This window comes from Salvelinus namaycush, chromosome 13, assembly GCF_016432855.1.
Source record: "Salvelinus namaycush isolate Seneca chromosome 13, SaNama_1.0, whole genome shotgun sequence".
Classification (NCBI taxonomy): domain Eukaryota; kingdom Metazoa; phylum Chordata; class Actinopteri; order Salmoniformes; family Salmonidae; genus Salvelinus; species Salvelinus namaycush.
In genome coordinates, this window is record NC_052319.1 from 37754026 (window position 1) to 37771256 (window position 17231).

Sequence of the window (17231 nt, forward strand, 5' to 3'; positions counted from 1 at the left end):
GCCACTGTAGCTGCACATGTTATTCAAAATATAATTCCAGCATCCAAACTGTGCAGATTGTGGTGCTGAAAACGCAAACCACCAAGTTGAAGCGTCCAAAGTCGGTATGCTTTGCTTATTGGCTGTGGTGCATTGGCACAGAAACCTGCTGGTGGAAAATGGCCAGACCCAGACGACACTGGGGCAATTGTGCACCGCCCTATGGGACGCCCAATCACAGCCGGTTACAGCCTGGATAATATAAATTATAAATAGAGCATAAAAATGTTGAAAATGTCATTTCCACCTAGCTGATCATTGTCTGCAGCCGGCTCTGATCATAGTGTAATGAAACAGGCAGAGAGAGTTAGCTGTCGGTGGTGGTCAGCGAAACTTCAACCTTCTGGCCCATAGTCCTGCGTAGCATCAACTGAGCCACAAAAGCACGCTGAAGTGGCAAAGTCGACATCCACCTTTATTAACACAGGGTCCCGACAATTATTTTTATTTGTGGTTGTAAACATTATTTGGAGTTAATTCTATGACGGGGAGGATGTGCAATTGTTTTCCAGAACAAGGAGAGGGTGATATGAAAAACAGTGGGGAGGGGGATCCCTCAGAGCATCTGCTAAATGACCAAAATGTAAATGTAACCAACTCATCTGATTTTACACTATCATTTGACTAATAGATGTAAAAAATAATAATAAGAAGAAGAAGAATAGTTTCACCATATTAAAATAAACGTTCAGTTCACGTAACAGGTTGACCTTAAAATAATGAATCACTAATAAATAATCATCTTCAGACATTGACTCTGTCAAATCAACAAAATAACTTTATAATGACGGTGAAATCTTGGAGAAATGTCAGTTAAAATCTTCCTAGAAGTCACAGAGGATGCAGAGGGACGTGTCAAAATGCTTAATTTGACACTTTAGAAAGTCTTTATTTGTATTAAAAATCTGATTTATAAAATGTTCCATGTAGTCTATATTAAAGGGCACCTCATATTACAGGCACTTAATATAACAGGCTTTTAAAAGTCTATATTTGTGCACAATTTCTATTTTAAATATCAAAGGGACGCAAAAGGCACTCATTTTGTGGAACGACCCACTAGCTACGTGGCCCAAATATAACCCACACATGGCTTTCTCTCTTCATCTGCCTCACAATTCCAAACGTTCCAGTGTTTTCTGCATGTCATCTGTAGGATCAGGGAAGAGCCACTCTGTCCATGAAAGCATTAGTTCCCGGGCCAACAGTATCCCATGACGACCAGGGCTGCTCACATCCAGCTCTTATATTACAACTCTCAGTCTCTCGTTGCCCACAGGGATGACAAAGAGTGTGTATGCATCTGTTTGTGAATATGTGCCAGTTTGTATGAGTAGTTGAGAGAATAGACAGAACAACTTTACACCCATCCCCCAGGAGCTTAGCAGCCTTTCACACACAATATGAAGCATGTTGGGACTCACATAGCTGTGTATGAGTGTGATTACAGAGGCTATTTATGGGCTACTGAGACAGAGGCAGGATTATCAGCTCTCAGGTAACAATCAACCCTGTCTAATCTTTCTATTTTAATCAATATTTACCACACACACAGACTCATCACAAACGTCATTACACAAATTCTCCCTCTCTCCCTCCCAGTGGTTGAGAAAGGCAACTTTAAAGGAATGCCTGTTTGGATGATCCGAAACAGGTTCATTGTTCATTTATAGAGAACTGGGCCGTTTTGAACAGCCCTCACAATACAACTCCCATCAACACAACTCTCATGGTGTTGAACTCTAGATCAGCTTCACAACGCATTATATGAATATGACAACCTTATCCAATCATATCTGGAGATTCAACACATTCAAGCCGTGTTATTCACAGTCACTAAACAGAGAGTGTTGTCCTCTGTCCTTATTATACTGGTGAAGCCTTTCACCACTTGATGACAGTTATTTGGTAGTTTGCAGACATGGACAAAAGGAACACCTATGTGAGAATGCTGTTCATTGACTACAGCTCAGAGTTCAGGGTAGGCAACAACACGTCTGCCACCCTGATCCTCAACACTGGGGCCCCTCAGGGGTGCGTGCTTAGTCCCCTCCTGTACTCCCTGTTCACCCACAACTGCGTGGTCAAACACGACTCCAACCCCATCATTAAGTTTGCTGATGACACAACAGTGGTAGGCATGATCACTGACGACGACGAGACAGCCTATAGGGAGGAGGTCAGATACTTGGCAGTGTGGTTCCACGACAACAACCTCTCCCTCAATGTGAACAAGACAAAGGAGCTGATCGTGGACTACAGGAAAAGGCGGGCCGAACAGGCCTCCATTGACGGGGCTGTAGTGGCGCGGGTTGAGAGTTTCAAGTTCCTTGGTGTCCACATCACCAACGAACTATCATGGTCCAAACACACCAAGACAGTCGTGAGGAGGGCACGACAACACTTTTTCCCCCTCAGGAGACTGAAAAGATTTGGCATGGGTCCCCAGATCTTCAAAAAGTTCTGCAGCTGCACCATTGAGAGCATCCTGACTGGTTGCATCACCGCCTGGTATGGCAACTGCTCGGCATCTGACCGTAAGGCGCTACAAAGGGTCGTGCGTACGGCCCAGTACATCACTGGGTCCAAGCTTCCTGTCATCCAGGAACTATATATCCACTCTGGTACCGCTACCGCACGGCAAGCGGTACCGGAGCGCCAAGTCTAGGACCAAAAGGCTCCTTAACAGCTTCTACCTCCAAGCCATAAGACTGCTGAACAACTAATCAAATGGCCACCTGGACTATTTACATTGACACCCCCCCCCCCCATTTGCTTTTACACTGCTGCTACTCGCTGTTTAAATTTGAAATTGTCACTTTACCCCTAACTACATGTGCTAATTATCTCGACTAACCTGTACCGCCGCACATTGACTCACTACCGGTACCCCGTGTACCGGTATTTCCTAAGGACCTTAAGCGAGGAGACCATCTCTGTCGGTGCCATCACATGGAATTATGTAGTAACTAAAAAAGTGTTAAACAATTCAAAATATATTTTATATTCTTCAAAGTAGCCATCCTTTGCCTTGCTGACAGCTTTGCACACTCTTGGTATTCTCTCAACCAGCTTCACCTGGAATGCTTTTCCAACAGTCTTGAAGGAGTTCCCACATATAATGAGCACTTGTGTGTCGGGAGTTTACATACACTTAGGTTGGAGTCATTAAAACTCGTTTTTCAACCACTCCACAAATTTCTTGTTAATAACCTTTCAGTGATACCCATCCGGGATCCGGGAGCATCAACATCAAAAAAGCTGACTAGCATAGCCTAGCCTAACGGGACAGGGATATCATATAATATAATTTTCATGAAATCACAAGTCCAATACAGCAAATGAAAGATAAACATCTTGTGAATCCAGCCATCATTTCCGATTTTTAAAATGTTTTACAGCGAAAACACAATATGTATTTCTATTAGCTAACCACAATAGCCAAAGACTCAACCGCATATTTTCACCATGTTTCTACCGCATAGGTAGCTATCACAAAACCGACCAAATATAGATATAATTAGTCACTAACCAAGAAACAACTTCATCAGATGACAGTCTTATAACATGTTATACAATAAATTTATGTTTTGTTCGAAAATGTGCATATTTGAGGTATAAATCATAGTTTTACATTGCAGCTACCATCAAAAATATCACCAAAGCAGCCAGAATAATTACAGAGAGCAACGTGAAATACCTAAATACTCATCATAAAACATTTATGAAAAATACATGGTGTACAGCAAATGAAAGATAAATATCTTGTGATTCCAGCCAATATTTGCGATTTTTTAAGTGTTTTACAGCGAAAACACAATATAGCATTATATTAGCTTACCACAATAGCCAAACACACAACCACATTTATTCACCGCATAGATAGCATTCGCAAAAACCAGCAAAAGATATAAAATGAATCACTAACCTTGACCAACTTCATCAGATGACAGTCTTATAACATCAGGTTATACAATACACTTATGTTTTGTTCGAGAATGTGCATATTTAGAGCTGCAGACCGTGGTTATACATTGTGAATATGTAGCATCGATTCACCAGAATGTCCGGAGCTATTTTGGACACTCACCTAATCTGACCAAAGAACTCATCATTGGGAGCAATTTCCAAACGCCTGAAGGTACCACGTTCATCTGTACAAACAATAGTACGCAAGTATAAACACCATGGGACCACGCAGCCATCATACCGCTCATGAAGGAGATGCGTTCTGTCTCCTAGAGATGAACGTACTTTGGTGCGAAAAGTGCAAAATCAATCCCAGAACAACAGCAAAGGACCTTGTGAAGATGCTGGAGGAAACAGGTACAAAAGTATCTATATCCACAGTAAAACAAGTCCTATATCGACCTAACCTGAAAGGCCGCTCAGCAAGGAAGAAGCCACTGCTCCAAAACCACCATAAAAAAGCCAGACTACGGTTTGCAACTGCACATGGGGACAAAGATTGTACTTTTTGGAGTAATGTCCTCTGGTCTGATTAAACAAAAATATAACTATTTGGCCATAATGACCATCGTTATGTTTGGAGGAAAAAGGGGGAGGCTTGCAAGCCGAAGAACACCATCCCAACCGTGAAGCACGGGGGTGGCAGCATCATGTTGTGGGGGTGCTTTGCTGTAGGAGGGACTGGTGCACTTCACAAAATAGGAAGTTTCAATTTGTGTGAAGCTTGTGGAAGCCTACCTGAAACGTTTGACCCAAGTTAAACAATTTAAAGGCAATGCTACCAAACACTAATTGAGTGTATGTAAACTTCTGACCCACTGGGAATGTAATGAAAGAAATAAAAGCTGAAATAAATCATTCTCTCTACTATTATTCTGACATTTCACGTTCTTAAAATAAAGTGGTGATCCTAACTGACCTAAGACGGAGAATTTTTACTAGGATTAAATGTCAGGAATTGTGAAAAACTGAGTTTAAATGTATTTGGCTAAGGTGTATGTAAACTTCCGACTTCAACTGTATATAGCCCCGTTATTGTTATTTTATTACTTAAAGTTTTTTATTTTTCACTTTAATGTATTTAGTAAATATTTTCTTAGCTCGATTTTCTTAAGACCGCATTGTTGGTTAAGAGCTTGTAAGTAAGCATTTCACATATTCTTTGTGATGATCACATTTCTCCAGCATGCCAGTGGCCATCAAAGGTGAGCATTTTCCCACCAAAGTCAGTTACAACACCAAACTGCAGTCAGGTCAAGACCCTGGTGAGAACGACAAGCACGCAGATATGCTTCCCTGAGACGATTTTTGATAGTTTGTGTCGGAATTCTTCGGTTGTGCAAACCCACAGTTTCATCAACTGTCCAGGTGGCTGGTCTCAGATGATCCCACAAGTGAAGAAGCCGGATGTAGAGGGCACATCAACAGATTATTTTTACCTAGTTAGCTCAGGGAATCAGCGACTTTTCGTTTACTGGCCCTAGAGAGGAACCAGGCTCTGAGGCTTGGCCAGTCCTCTTCTGGCTGTGCCAGTGGAGACTATAAGACTACATGGTAGGGGTGTGCTATACATTTTAAATAGTGCCTTAATTAAGTGTACAAGCATGTAAAGTATGATGTGTGCCGACATGGCCATACACGTGGTCGTATGCGTAAATTTACAGTTGATAGTCGGATTCGATGATACTCTTGATCGGAAAAAACGGAAGTGTTTTAATATACCTAAATAGATGTTGTCAAATAACTCCCTGCACATTGTCACTGCAAAAAAAACTGCAGATTAGGAGCAGCCCGCGGATGGATGTTTCTGTGTCTGTCCTCAACTGCAGAGGGCAGCCAAGTTTGCTGTCACTCAGTCACATCAAAAATCAAATCAAATCAAATTTTATTTGTCACATGCACCGAATACAACAGGTGTATTTCAGAGTCATTGTAGGTTTTGGGGGAGAGAAGGCTGCCGAGATATGGGAAGTGTTCCACATTTCCAAGGGTGTTATTGTCAACCTGTATTGTGGGCGGAGTAGGGGGCTTGTTGAAGGATTTGAGTCTTCTTTAAATTCAGGGCTAGACCCAGGAGCCTGTATGCCTTGGCAAAGGCATCCAGGACACACTGGAGGTCTGCTTCGGAGTGTGCTGCAATGGCATTGTTGTCAGGATACTGAAGCTCCATGATGGTGATGGCTTTGTTTTGACCTTGAACCTGTTGAGGTTGTACAGTCTGCCATTTGTTCGGTACATGATTTTAATTCCCTGTGGCAGGTCTTGGCCAATGTGGTGGAGGATGGCAGCAATGAAGACAGCAAACAGGGTGGGCGCGATGATACAGCTCTGTTTTACCCATGTCTCCCCAGTGAAGGGCTCTGACTCAGAGCCGCTATTGCTTAGCACTATGGCAGATACATCATCACGCAGAAGTCTCAGTCTAACACACACGTCTCTGAAAATGTGGACTTTACTTGGCTCCATGTGAGTGGGATCAAAGAGGGAGTTTCACTTTAGGCAGTATATCTTTCGCTCTCTCTCTGTCTGTCGGTCTGTCACTATCATACTAGCTTAGTCTGTCTGACTTTCTGCCTCTCTCTCTATTATAGCGCAGTGATTTTGGGGGTGTGTTTGAAGGGCTGCTGCCCAGGTATAAACAGGATGCAGTAGGACAGTCACAAAGACAAAGAGAGACAGAGACAACCACCTCATACAGGTCTGTATCACATACAACATCCTCCCGTTTATTCTGTTCAATTCCATGGAACTTTATTCATCTCTCTGGAGCATGAGTCTGCAAGCCCCCGTGAACATCAATATGTGGGTATTCATGTGTTTGCATCAGTGTCTTCTGCTGCTTTTTGACTGTAGCACCAGTGTTACACTAGTGTATACACACCCTTATGTTGTGTTTCCATAGCTAGGGCTGACAGTGAGGACTTGTGAAGAGCAGAATCAACAACTTCTGCATAATCAGAACAGTTGCTTTGTGAGAAGGTCTTGAAGTTTACGGTTAACATTTGTTATGTAAATGCCAGCTGAAAAGTACCAGTGGTCTGGCTTTATCCCCAAGTGAGAGCTGGTCCGCCGGAGCCATGGCCCAGTGAGACACGGGTGCCGGCCCGCGTAGATGGAAACAGAAAAGTCCTAGCCTTTGGGGTAAAACACTGGGGTAAATCCTGTACGGAAATGCATAATTTGAGTCTGTAAAAGCCTTGGTACTAATGCTGCTCCATTTCTGATACTAACACCATCTTAGCTAACAATGTTTGATGTGAAAGTCTGGTGATTGTGTGTGGAGAAGAGAAACTAAGTGTATGGAACTGAGGAAGTTCGGTGATGTGGGTCCTAAGCTATGGCAGGTATTTCCCTCCAGAGTCCGAGTGGTCTGCTGATGGTTGGTTATAAATATAAGTATTTCTCTGGGCCCGAACCCAGACAACTAGACCCAGGGGAGATAAGGGAAAAGAGCCCAGTTCATCATAGCCCAGTCCAAGCTTCCTTGGCTGGATTTACACACATGTAACATGTAGCCTAACCAATACAGTATTTACACACAGATGTACGGATGGACGCACACACAAGGTCAACTAAAGTTTTGTCTAATGGCGACAGTGTTCTGTGGCGATGGAGAGCCCTTCTACAGTCAAACAGCCAGACCAAGAGGATCCCAAGAAGGAGAGGACAGACGGAGAGCCGGGTGAGAACAAGGAAGAAGAAGAGAGACCACAGGTGATGGACAATGGAACACAAGATGAACGCAAGCAGCGGTTTCCTAACCCTAACAGTAAGGAATGGTGAATGTGTTCTAGTGGTCACGGTCAATTATATTAGCAGTCCAGTGTGGTTGTGTTGTGGTTCTGATGCTGTTGTGTGTAACAGTCAACCTTAGTTATGTTGTGACCGTGTGTAGTAGTGGTTATTAACAGTTGGCTGTCCAGTGTGGTGTGTAGCGTACCTGGTTGTGTTGTGGTCCTGTCCTCTACAGTGGTGTCTGACTGTAAGCAGATGGCCAGTGAATCCAGTGTTTCCTACACGCTGGGGAAGGAGTTTTTCCTTATCGCTGGTCATGAAATCTGCATCAGAGAGTCTCTGGACTCCTATGGCGCCCTTGTCTGGCCAGGGGTGAGTTCAAAAGACACTCAGTAACATGATGATTGAACTTAAAGGGAATGCAGCAGGGGGTGCTGAGAAGTATTTCTGTCTGTAGTAAAGCCCTTTTGTGGGAAAAAACTAATTCTGATTGGCTGGGCCTGGCTCCCTGTGGGTTGGCCTAGCTCCCAAGTGGGTGGTCCTATGCCCCCCCAGACCCACCCATGGCTGTGCCCCTGCCCAGTCATGTGAAATCCATAGGTCAGGGCCTAATTTATTTATTTCATTTGACTGATTTCCTTATATCAGTGGTTCCCAAACTTGTTATAGTCCCATACCCCTTCAAACATTCAACCTCCAACTGCTACCCCCTCTAGCACCAGGGTCAGCGCACTCTCAAATGTTGAAACTCTGAGCGCAGCTCTATCCAGAAATCTGGCAGTGGCTTCTGATTAAATAAAATTTTCACAGAACCGCTTGTTGCAATTTCGATGAGGCTCTCTTGTTCAAATATCGGTAAGTCGACTGGAGGCAGGGCACGAAAGGGATAACGAATCCAGTTGTTTGTGTCGTCCGTTTCTGGAAAGTACCTGCGTAATTGCGCACCCAGCTCACTGAGGTGCTTGACTATATCACATTTGACATTGTCCGTAAGCTTGAGTTCATTTGCACACAAACAATCATACAATGATGGAAAGACCTGTGTGTTGTCCTTGTTAATATAGAAAGAGAAGAGCTCCAACTTCTTAATCATAGCCTCAATTTTGTCCCGCACATTGAATATAGTTGCGGAGAGTCTCTGTAATCCTAGATTCAGATCATTCAGGCGAGAAAAAACATCACCCAGATAGGCCAGTCGTGTGGGAAACTCATCATCATGCAAGCAGTCAGACAAGTGAAAATAATGGTCAATAAAGAAAACTTTAAGCTCGTCTCTCAATTTAAAAAAACGTGTCAATACTTTGCCCCATGATAACCAGCTCACTTCTGTATGTTGTAAAAGCGTTACATTGTCGCTGCCCATATCATTGCATAATGCAGAAAATACACGAGAGTTCAGGGGCCTTGCTTTAAAAACATTAACCATTTTCACTGTAGTATCCAAAACATATTTCAAGCTGTCAGGCATTCCCTTGGCAGCAAGAGCCTCTCGGTGGATGCTGCAGTGTACCCAAGTGGCGTCGGTAGCAACTGCTTGCACGCGCGTTACCACTCCACTATGTCTCCCTGTCATGGCTTTTGCGCCATCAGTACAGATACCAACACATCTTGACCACCAAAGTCCATTTGATGTCACAAAGATGTCCAGTATTTTTAAAATATCCTCTCCTGTTGTCCTGGTTTCCAGTGTTTTGTAGAAGAGGATGTCTTCCTTAATTGACCCCCATAAACGTAACGGACATATACCAGAAGCTGTGGCAGGCCCGCCACGTCTGTTGACTCATCCAGCTGTAACGCATATAATTCACTGGCTTGTATGCAAACCAGTAATTGATTCAAAACATCTCCTGCCATGTCACTGATGCGTCGTGAAACAGTGTTGTTTGATGAAGGCATTGTCTGTATAGTTTTTTGGGGCCTTTTCTCCCAGCATTGTCCCAACCATATCCGGGGCAGCAGGAAGAATTAAGTCCTCCACAATAGTATGGGGCTTGCCTGTCCTAGCCACTCGGTAGCTCACCATATAAGACGCTTCTAGCCCCTTCTTATTCATGGTATCTGTTGCTTTTATACATGTCTTACTACTCAAAAGTCACCTTTATTCTCGCTAAAACTCCTGTGGCTTATTTTTCTAATTGTCATGTTTCTAAAATGTCTGCGCAAGAGCGAAGGTTTCCCGCGAGACAGTAACGGTTAATGTGATTGGATGTTAATTATTTGACTAGGCTTCCTGTATTTGACATTGTGTTGGTATTTCCTACCTCATTTGCACACACTGTATATAGACTTTTTACTTGTGTTATTGACTGTACGTTTGTTTATCGCATGTGTAACTGTGTTGTTTTTGTCGTTGCACTACTTTGCTTTATCTTGGCCAGGTCGCAGTTGTAAACTTGTTCTCAACTGGCCTACGTGGTTAAATAAAGGTGAAATAAATAAAAAAAATTGCTGAACACTAGACGGTTGAATTTTTTGGGGGGCAGTGAAACAAGGCTACTCAGGCGAGAAAAAATCCTCACCCAAATGTATAGCCCCATTGGAAAATATAAATGTGCTGTTTGAAAATGTGAAAATATATATATGTATTTTTTTGTGAATCACATTTTTATTTGGCGTACCCATGACGGCATTGCATTTACATACCCCAGTTTGGGAATACCTGCCTTATATGAACTGTAATTCAGTAAAATCTTTGACACTTGCGTTTATATATTTGTTCAGTATATTTCTCAAGCAACAATTTAGATAGGACTGTCTAGGAGTGGTCTTCGTGTAGAGTGGAAGCTTTTATTGGCAGAGAGGTTTGGCACACTGTTGGTCTATTAACCAATTTACTGCATGGTGATGTCACCATGGAAAGCAGAAACTTCCGCGTAGATTGTATTTTCAATCAGCACACATTTACAGTGTTAGTTTCATCAGCTGTTGTGCGATATGATATAAAACACAGCAAAAACAGAATTTTGACTGCACTGGGCCTTTAATTCATATTGACTGATCTGGGTTGCTCTATCTATCACTGTGTGTAGATGTTGCTGGTGATCGCAGTGATGATGATAATAATGCTGTTGCTGACGATGATGTGTTTGTGTGTGTGTCTGGGTAGGCGGTGGCTCTGAGTCAGTTCCTGGAGAATAACCGGCAGCAGGTGAATTTCCTGGATAAAGCGGTACTGGAGATTGGAGCAGGGACAGGTTTACTATCTATTGTGGCCAGTCTTCTGGGTGAGTCTGTCCATCTGTCTCTTTTTCAGTCTGGCTAACTGTATAATGGCCACTGGCCAGTCTACTAGATGAGTCTGTCAGTTGGTGATATGGTTTGACAGACTGATTCAATTTTCCTAACTGACTGTTCCCCTTGTATCCTGTTTTCCAGGTGCCTGGGTAACAGCCACCGACCTGCCCGAAATCCTTCCCAACCTGACCTTTAACCTCTCTCGGAACTCCAAGGGCCGCTGCCGCTACACGCCCCAGGTAACTGCCCTCACCTGGGGTCACGACCTTGAGAAAGACTTCCCCAGCACTTCCTGTCACTATGACTACGTGCTGGCAGCCGATGTAGTGTATCACCACAACTACCTGGAGGAGCTGCTGGCGACCATGCACCACTTCTGCAAACCAGGAAGTGGCACCACGCTGATGTGGGCCAATAAGGTGAGGTTCCAGTCAGACCTGAAGTTCACAGAGAGATTTAAGAGTTGTTTTGATACAACACTGATGACAGAGCTAAAGGAGGGAGACGTGATGATCTACAAGGCCACGGCACGAGAGTGAAGAGAGGAGAGGGGGAGAGGGGATAGAATGGAGAGACCAGGGAGTAGAGGAGACTCAGAGGAAAAGTGTTGAACAAGAGAAAGAAGAGATTGTTCTCCACTGTGGATGGATGAAACAGGAGCTCACTACAGACTGCCTGGAGCCCATTGTGTGGGTACATTCACCTCACCAACACACACTATTATTAGACAGACAACAAAAGCAGATTCTGGGTTTCAAGGACATTGCTGTGAGCTACATTATATTTACAACCCGTGTCCTGCAAAAAAAAACAGAAACCAAAATGAATCTAAACCATGTGACTTTTCAAAATGCAATTTTATCTACCAATGTTTTTTCATACATTTGATACATTGACAAAATGTTTTGTAAATAAATTTGATTTGCACTACAGTGTGAGAAATGTGTTCATTTCTCGCTACTTACGCATAGTCTGCATTGGCATCAACACAGATATTCTGAAAGTTACTATATATACATAGACATCTACTAGAGACAGTATCACCTGCATTTACGATAATGGCAAACAAACCCTTTCCCACTATACATGAAAACAGACTAGTTCAAGAAGGTAAGCTCTTACACTGAGTGTACAAAACATTAACAACTGCTCTTTCCAAAGTTAGAATCCCTTATTGATGTCACTTGTTAAATCCACTTCAAATCAGTGTAGATGAAGGGGAGGAGACAGGCTAAAGAAGGATTTTTAAGCCTAGAGACAACTGAGACATGGATTGTTTATGTGTGCCATTCAGAGGGTGAACGGGCAACACATAACATTGAAGTGCCTTTGAACAGGGTATGGTAGTAGGTGCCAGGCGCACCAGTTTGTGTCAAGAACTGCAACGCTGCTGGGTTTTTCACGCTCAACAGTTTCCCGTATGTAACAAGAATGGTCTGCCACCCAAAGGACATCCAGCCAACTTGACACAAATGTGGGAAGCATTGGAGTCAACATGGGCCAGCATCCCTGTGGATCCCTGTGACACCTTGTAGAGTTCATGCCTAATCAATTGGGGCTGTTCTGAGGGCAAGGGGTGGGGTGCAACTCAATATTGGGAAGGTGTTCCTGATGTTTGATAGACTCAGTGTATATTGACATATTTAGAGAACTGCAAGATTTCATGTTTCTTAGCACATTTCACTAGTGTTATAGTGAGCAGAATCAGAAAGCATCTTGATGATGCTAAATGATCTGTCAGAATGCTTTGAGAATACAGAATATCTATAGCTGGGCCCAAATGAAGTACAAAGGTCCAAAGTCCATCTAACAGTTTCACTCTAAGAGCAGCGGAACAGTCTCTCAATCTCAACCAATGAGCAGTCAGAACGCCGTGCCACTCAGGAGTTCCATCTCCATGGCAACGTTATTGTGTAGAACCTGATTTCCTGTTCTGGACTGTCTTGAGTGTTTGTCTGGGTCCAGGTGTTGTTGTCACGATGGCGACGCATTTTCCCATCAATGCCCTTTGAGGTGTATGTATTTTTTTTTTTTTACAGTTTCTCTCATTGTTCTACTCTAAACGTAAAGCGTTCAAAAAAATATTCAGTTGGCAGCGCTTCCGCGTGTACTAAACACAACATCACCTCAAAGAGCTACGGTTGGTCTGATCCGGAACGTCTGAGCTCCCTTCTTCGTCCTCCGTTTCCAAAGAGACAATCACGCCAAGCAGCAGGTGGATGACTTGGGCTGTTCCAAGATGGACTCCCTGCGCAGGTCGTTGGGTATGGTGCCTGCGGGTCCCCACACGTTGAGCTCACCATAGATCCCCGTCTCAATCATCTCCTCCTGCCAGGGGATGGCAATGTTCCCAGAGGAGAACTCGTCAAAGAACACGCGGTCGGGGTCGTCCAGCCCCACCCCCTTCACCGAGGAGAACTCCCCCACGTCATCCAAGTCCTTGGCGTAGACCACCTTGGAGTCAGGGACAAACGGAGGGGGCAGGATGCCTGTAGGAGAGAGGGAGGGGGTTAGAGAGACTCTTACTGAGTGAACTTCAGAAGGAGGGATGGTGTGCTTCTGATTGGGAGTCTGTCTTTGTGGCAGCTGTAGTGTGACACAGCAAAATTATCATGGCCCAAATCTAGCCCACATACACAACTTAACATTTGGTTCAGTTTAGCACTTAGAAATAGCAGTTCGTACCTGCATCCAGTCTTGTCCAGTGGATGGCGGTGAAGAAGGGGTGTGTCCTGATCTCGTCACAGGTCCCGTCCTTGAAACCTAGTCTCTTGTCCACCTGTTTCTCCAGCAGCGCAGAGCAGATGGACTTGGCGTTCTCACTGAATGTCTCTGGGTAAACCACAGTCCCGGTCATGATGCGCTCCTTTAGTGCCTCCTTCTCAACCTGACCAGAAGACGACCGCGGGTTAGCAACAATACATCAAAGCCATAAACCAACTGTGTGTGCAGGCTTTTGTTCCAGCCCTGCACAGACACCCTTGATGCAAATAATGATGGCCTTTGAAGGAAGAATCAAAGACAGGTGTGTAAATGCTGGGATGGAATGAAAGCCTTCATACTCCAGTGGCTCTACACGACCAGAATTGACGACCTACACTGTTATTCAGTGTGCACTTTCAGTGTGGAGGGATGAAAGGGAGGAGGGATAGAGCAGGTTACCTTCTCTCCACGTTCCCTGAAGGGGTTCTTGGCGGCCATAAACTCAAACAGTGTGACCCCTAGGGTGAAATAGTCCACTGAGGTGTCATACTTCTCCCCCTTCAGGAGCTCCGGGGCCATAAACCCTGGGGGCAGATAGCAAAGGTCAGTCACAAGAGCCAATATGGAACCTCTTGGAGACACTAAACGTGAAATCCCAGGTCGGGCCGCTGCAGCCGAGACTGACCTGGAGTTCCGGCATAACCTTTGATCTTTGTCTGGTTCTCCTTCAGCTCCACTGCCAGACCCAGGTCAGAGATACGCACGTTACCTAAGGACATATGGACAGCGTCACATCACACAAGCATCACATGCGTGTGGGTGTGTTTGTATGTACATGTACACCTCTCATTGTGTACCTTCATTGTCCAGCAGCACGTTCTCAGGTTTGAGGTCTCTGTAGATGATTCTCTTCTGGTGGAGGTGCTCCATGCCCTGGATGATCTGAGCTGCGTAGAAACAGGCTCTGGGCTCCTCAAACCCTGGGTTGTTCTCATCCACCAGATAGATGTGGTACCTGGGACGGCAGGTAGCCTAGTGGTTAAGAGCGTTGGGACAGAAACCGAAAGGTCGCTGGTTCGAATCCCCAAAGCTGACTAGGTGAAACATATGTTGATGTGCCCTTGAGCAAGGCACTTAACCCCAATTGCTCCTGTAAGTCGCTCTGGATAAGTGTGTCTGCTAAATTACTAAAATGTGAAGTATGGGAACAAACATGTTACAAATCTATCATAAGTGTGTGTGTGTTTACTTCAGGTCTCCTCCATTCATGATGGTCATAACCAGGCAAAGCTCATCCTTGGTCTGGAAAGCGTAGGCCAGTGACACGATGAAGCGACTATGAACCCTGGCAAGAATCCTCTTCTCCACCATCGCCCCCTAGAGTAGAGGGACAAACATGACAATAGCAACCATCACTCACAAATTCATACCGGTAGGCAGCGAGGAAGAGGCAAAGCGAGACGATCCACTCCAGTCAAAATCTGTCCACTGAGGGAATACAGCGTTAAGCTCCCAATACTCCCATTGTTAGGGAGACAATCTGGTCATTATATACAGTATCTCAGCGGTAGGCCCTGCTCAATTACTTTTCAAATGCATCCTTGAAGTAATCACTGACCTAACACCTGGATAGGTGAAGGATATGAAGTGGAATCCTTGCTTTCACCTATCTAATCATATCAGTGATTGACATTAGCAAGGGGGCATTTTAACAGGGCATTGGACTAGCTGTAAAGGACATGGACTAACCTTCCCCAGCACTTCCATTGAGAACAGCTTTTCCCTAAACCTCTCCGTAATCGCTCTATCCCTGTGTTGTGTTTAACACAGAGGGCTAAGACAGAGGCAAATGTTTCACTCAAGATTACAGGGGTTCTAACAGTCACAGAGGGTATGACACCTGGCCACACAATGTAGCACTACCCTTCCATGTCATTAGTCATTGTGACTCAGCTTGATCTAGCGATAATAGGCTACAGAAGTGACCTGTATTCTAATGAACTGATTTCCTCTTGGGATATCATCTGATATCATACAGGAAGTATCACATGACTAGAGATGATGGACCACACCAAAGACCCTCAGAAACTACCTCTATCCCACCCCGTCTTTTCACCTCATAGCCTTTCCTCTTCTTCAGCCTCTTCTTGTTGAGCTTCTTGCAGGCGTACAGTTTCCCCGTGGCCTTCATCTGGCAGGCAGACACCTCTCCGAACCCCCCCTTCCCTAGCACACGGAAGTCCTGGAACCAGTCTTGGTCCATGGGCTGCATCTCCAGCCACTTCCACTGCAGGAACCTCTTCAGGTACATGCTCTCCAGGAAGAAGGTGTAGGGAACTTCCTGGAGGTAGCCCAGCACCGAGACCAGTGTCTGGGAAAAGAGTGTGTCCCCAGCCCCCTGCTGTGCCTCCTTCACCTGGGTCACGGTCTCCGGGGTCAGGAAGGGGCAGTAGAGCTTAGCAGAGGATTCCAGGTAACGCTGGACGATCCTAGAAGCCTTCTGGGCCCGGTCTGTGTCTTCGGCTAAGTCGTACTCTTCGATGTCCCGCCACAAGTGGCAAGGACCGTGGTATTCGGGCACCGTCTCCAGGAACTCGCGGAACAGACGTTTGCCGATGGGCTGCTCCACGCAGACTGACTGAAAGGTTAGGTCCAGGGTTTCCTGGAGGCCCTCACACACGGTGATGTGGGGCAGCTTGAGGCGGGCGTGGTACTTCTTGTCACGCGAGGCTGCCGGGTTGGAGCCATCGAAGCTGCCGCGGGCGCTTATGTAGGCCGAGTTGGCAACCACCGTGGTCAGGCTGCCCAAATCCATGGCAACGGAGGGAGAGAGGCTGTCGCCGACAGCGAGGACACTCAGAGGGAGAGCATGGTGAAGGAGAGCGGGGGGGCAAGGAGGGATAGGGTGAGAAAAGAGATTACGAAAAATATGTTGAAGTGTGAGTAAAAGGTGGTAGAGGAAAAAGAGGGAGTGAAACAGTAAAAAGGGAGGATTAGAGAGGAATGCTAAGAGGAAAAATGAACAGCGGCAGAGAAAGAAAAGGAGAGCAGTGCCAGCAGCAGGACAGAGGACACAAGATCCTTCTCCTGACCCGAGCGCTTTACCCGTATCTCTCACACACACCTGGCTCAGCACCTTTCAGACAGTAATGCCTTTATCCACTAACTCCCTAATACCTCAGGCTGAGAGTGAGCCCAAGCTGTGACTGATGTATTCAGACTGTGCCATGGAGGCCAGAGCAGCACCTGTTATCTAAAGAACAAGACACAAGGGAGCAGAACAGTAGAAAAGAAGGGAGGGAGTAAGGCGCAGAGTCTAAAATAGACACCTCTCGAAACATCGGAATGGCCCCTGGTCTTCATAGATATGGAAGGATCAGAAAGGTGAAAGCAAAATGGTTATATCTCCCTCTAGCCTTCAGCACATTCCCTAATTTGATTGTAAACAATTAACAAGCTAGTTAACTACCACCTGTTCTTGTCAAAATTGTCAACAGAGTAGCTAGCAAGCAACAATATATGCCAAACTGTCTAAAAACCTACAAAGGTGG

General features: G+C 45.0%; 2 protein-coding genes across 2 annotated transcripts; one reads left to right on the forward strand and one right to left on the reverse strand.

Annotated features, from left to right (window-relative positions):
• The first annotated feature begins 7617 nt into the window (after nucleotides 1-7617).
• On the forward strand, nucleotides 7618-11516 carry LOC120058123 (protein-lysine methyltransferase METTL21C-like). Its single transcript, XM_039006596.1, has 4 exons — nucleotides 7618-7777; nucleotides 7979-8115; nucleotides 10850-10967; nucleotides 11119-11516. Exons 1-4 carry the CDS (start codon nucleotides 7618-7620, stop codon nucleotides 11514-11516), a joined length of 813 nt encoding a protein of 270 aa, XP_038862524.1.
• Nucleotides 11517-12738: 1222 nt separating this feature from the next.
• LOC120057993 (rhodopsin kinase GRK1-like) lies at nucleotides 12739-16495 on the reverse strand. The gene is made up of 7 exons (XM_039006478.1): nucleotides 15797-16495; nucleotides 14930-15057; nucleotides 14538-14695; nucleotides 14366-14449; nucleotides 14140-14264; nucleotides 13663-13864; nucleotides 12739-13466 (listed from the first exon to the last, which is right to left on the reverse strand). The coding sequence occupies exons 1-7, from the start codon at nucleotides 16493-16495 to the stop codon at nucleotides 13177-13179; spliced, it is 1686 nt and encodes a 561-aa protein (XP_038862406.1). The 3' UTR covers nucleotides 12739-13176.
• Nucleotides 16496-17231: the final 736 nt, after the last annotated feature.

Coding starts and splice junctions, on each gene's coding strand:
- LOC120058123 (XM_039006596.1), top strand. CDS start 7,618: ATGGAGAGCCCTTCTACAGTCAAACAGCCAGACCAAGAGGATCCCAAG. Junction 7,778..7,978: donor GCGGTTTCCTAACCCTAACA/GTAAGGAATGGT, acceptor TGTCCTCTACAG/TGGTGTCTGACTGTAAGCAG. Junction 8,116..10,849: donor GCGCCCTTGTCTGGCCAGGG/GTGAGTTCAAAA, acceptor GTGTCTGGGTAG/GCGGTGGCTCTGAGTCAGTT.
- LOC120057993 (XM_039006478.1), bottom strand. CDS start 16,495: ATGGATTTGGGCAGCCTGACCACGGTGGTTGCCAACTCGGCCTACATA. Junction 14,450..14,537: donor CGTGCTGCTGGACAATGAAG/GTACACAATGAG, acceptor ATATGTCCTTAG/GTAACGTGCGTATCTCTGAC. Junction 13,865..14,139: donor TCAGGGAACGTGGAGAGAAG/GTAACCTGCTCT, acceptor TCTTCTGGTCAG/GTTGAGAAGGAGGCACTAAA.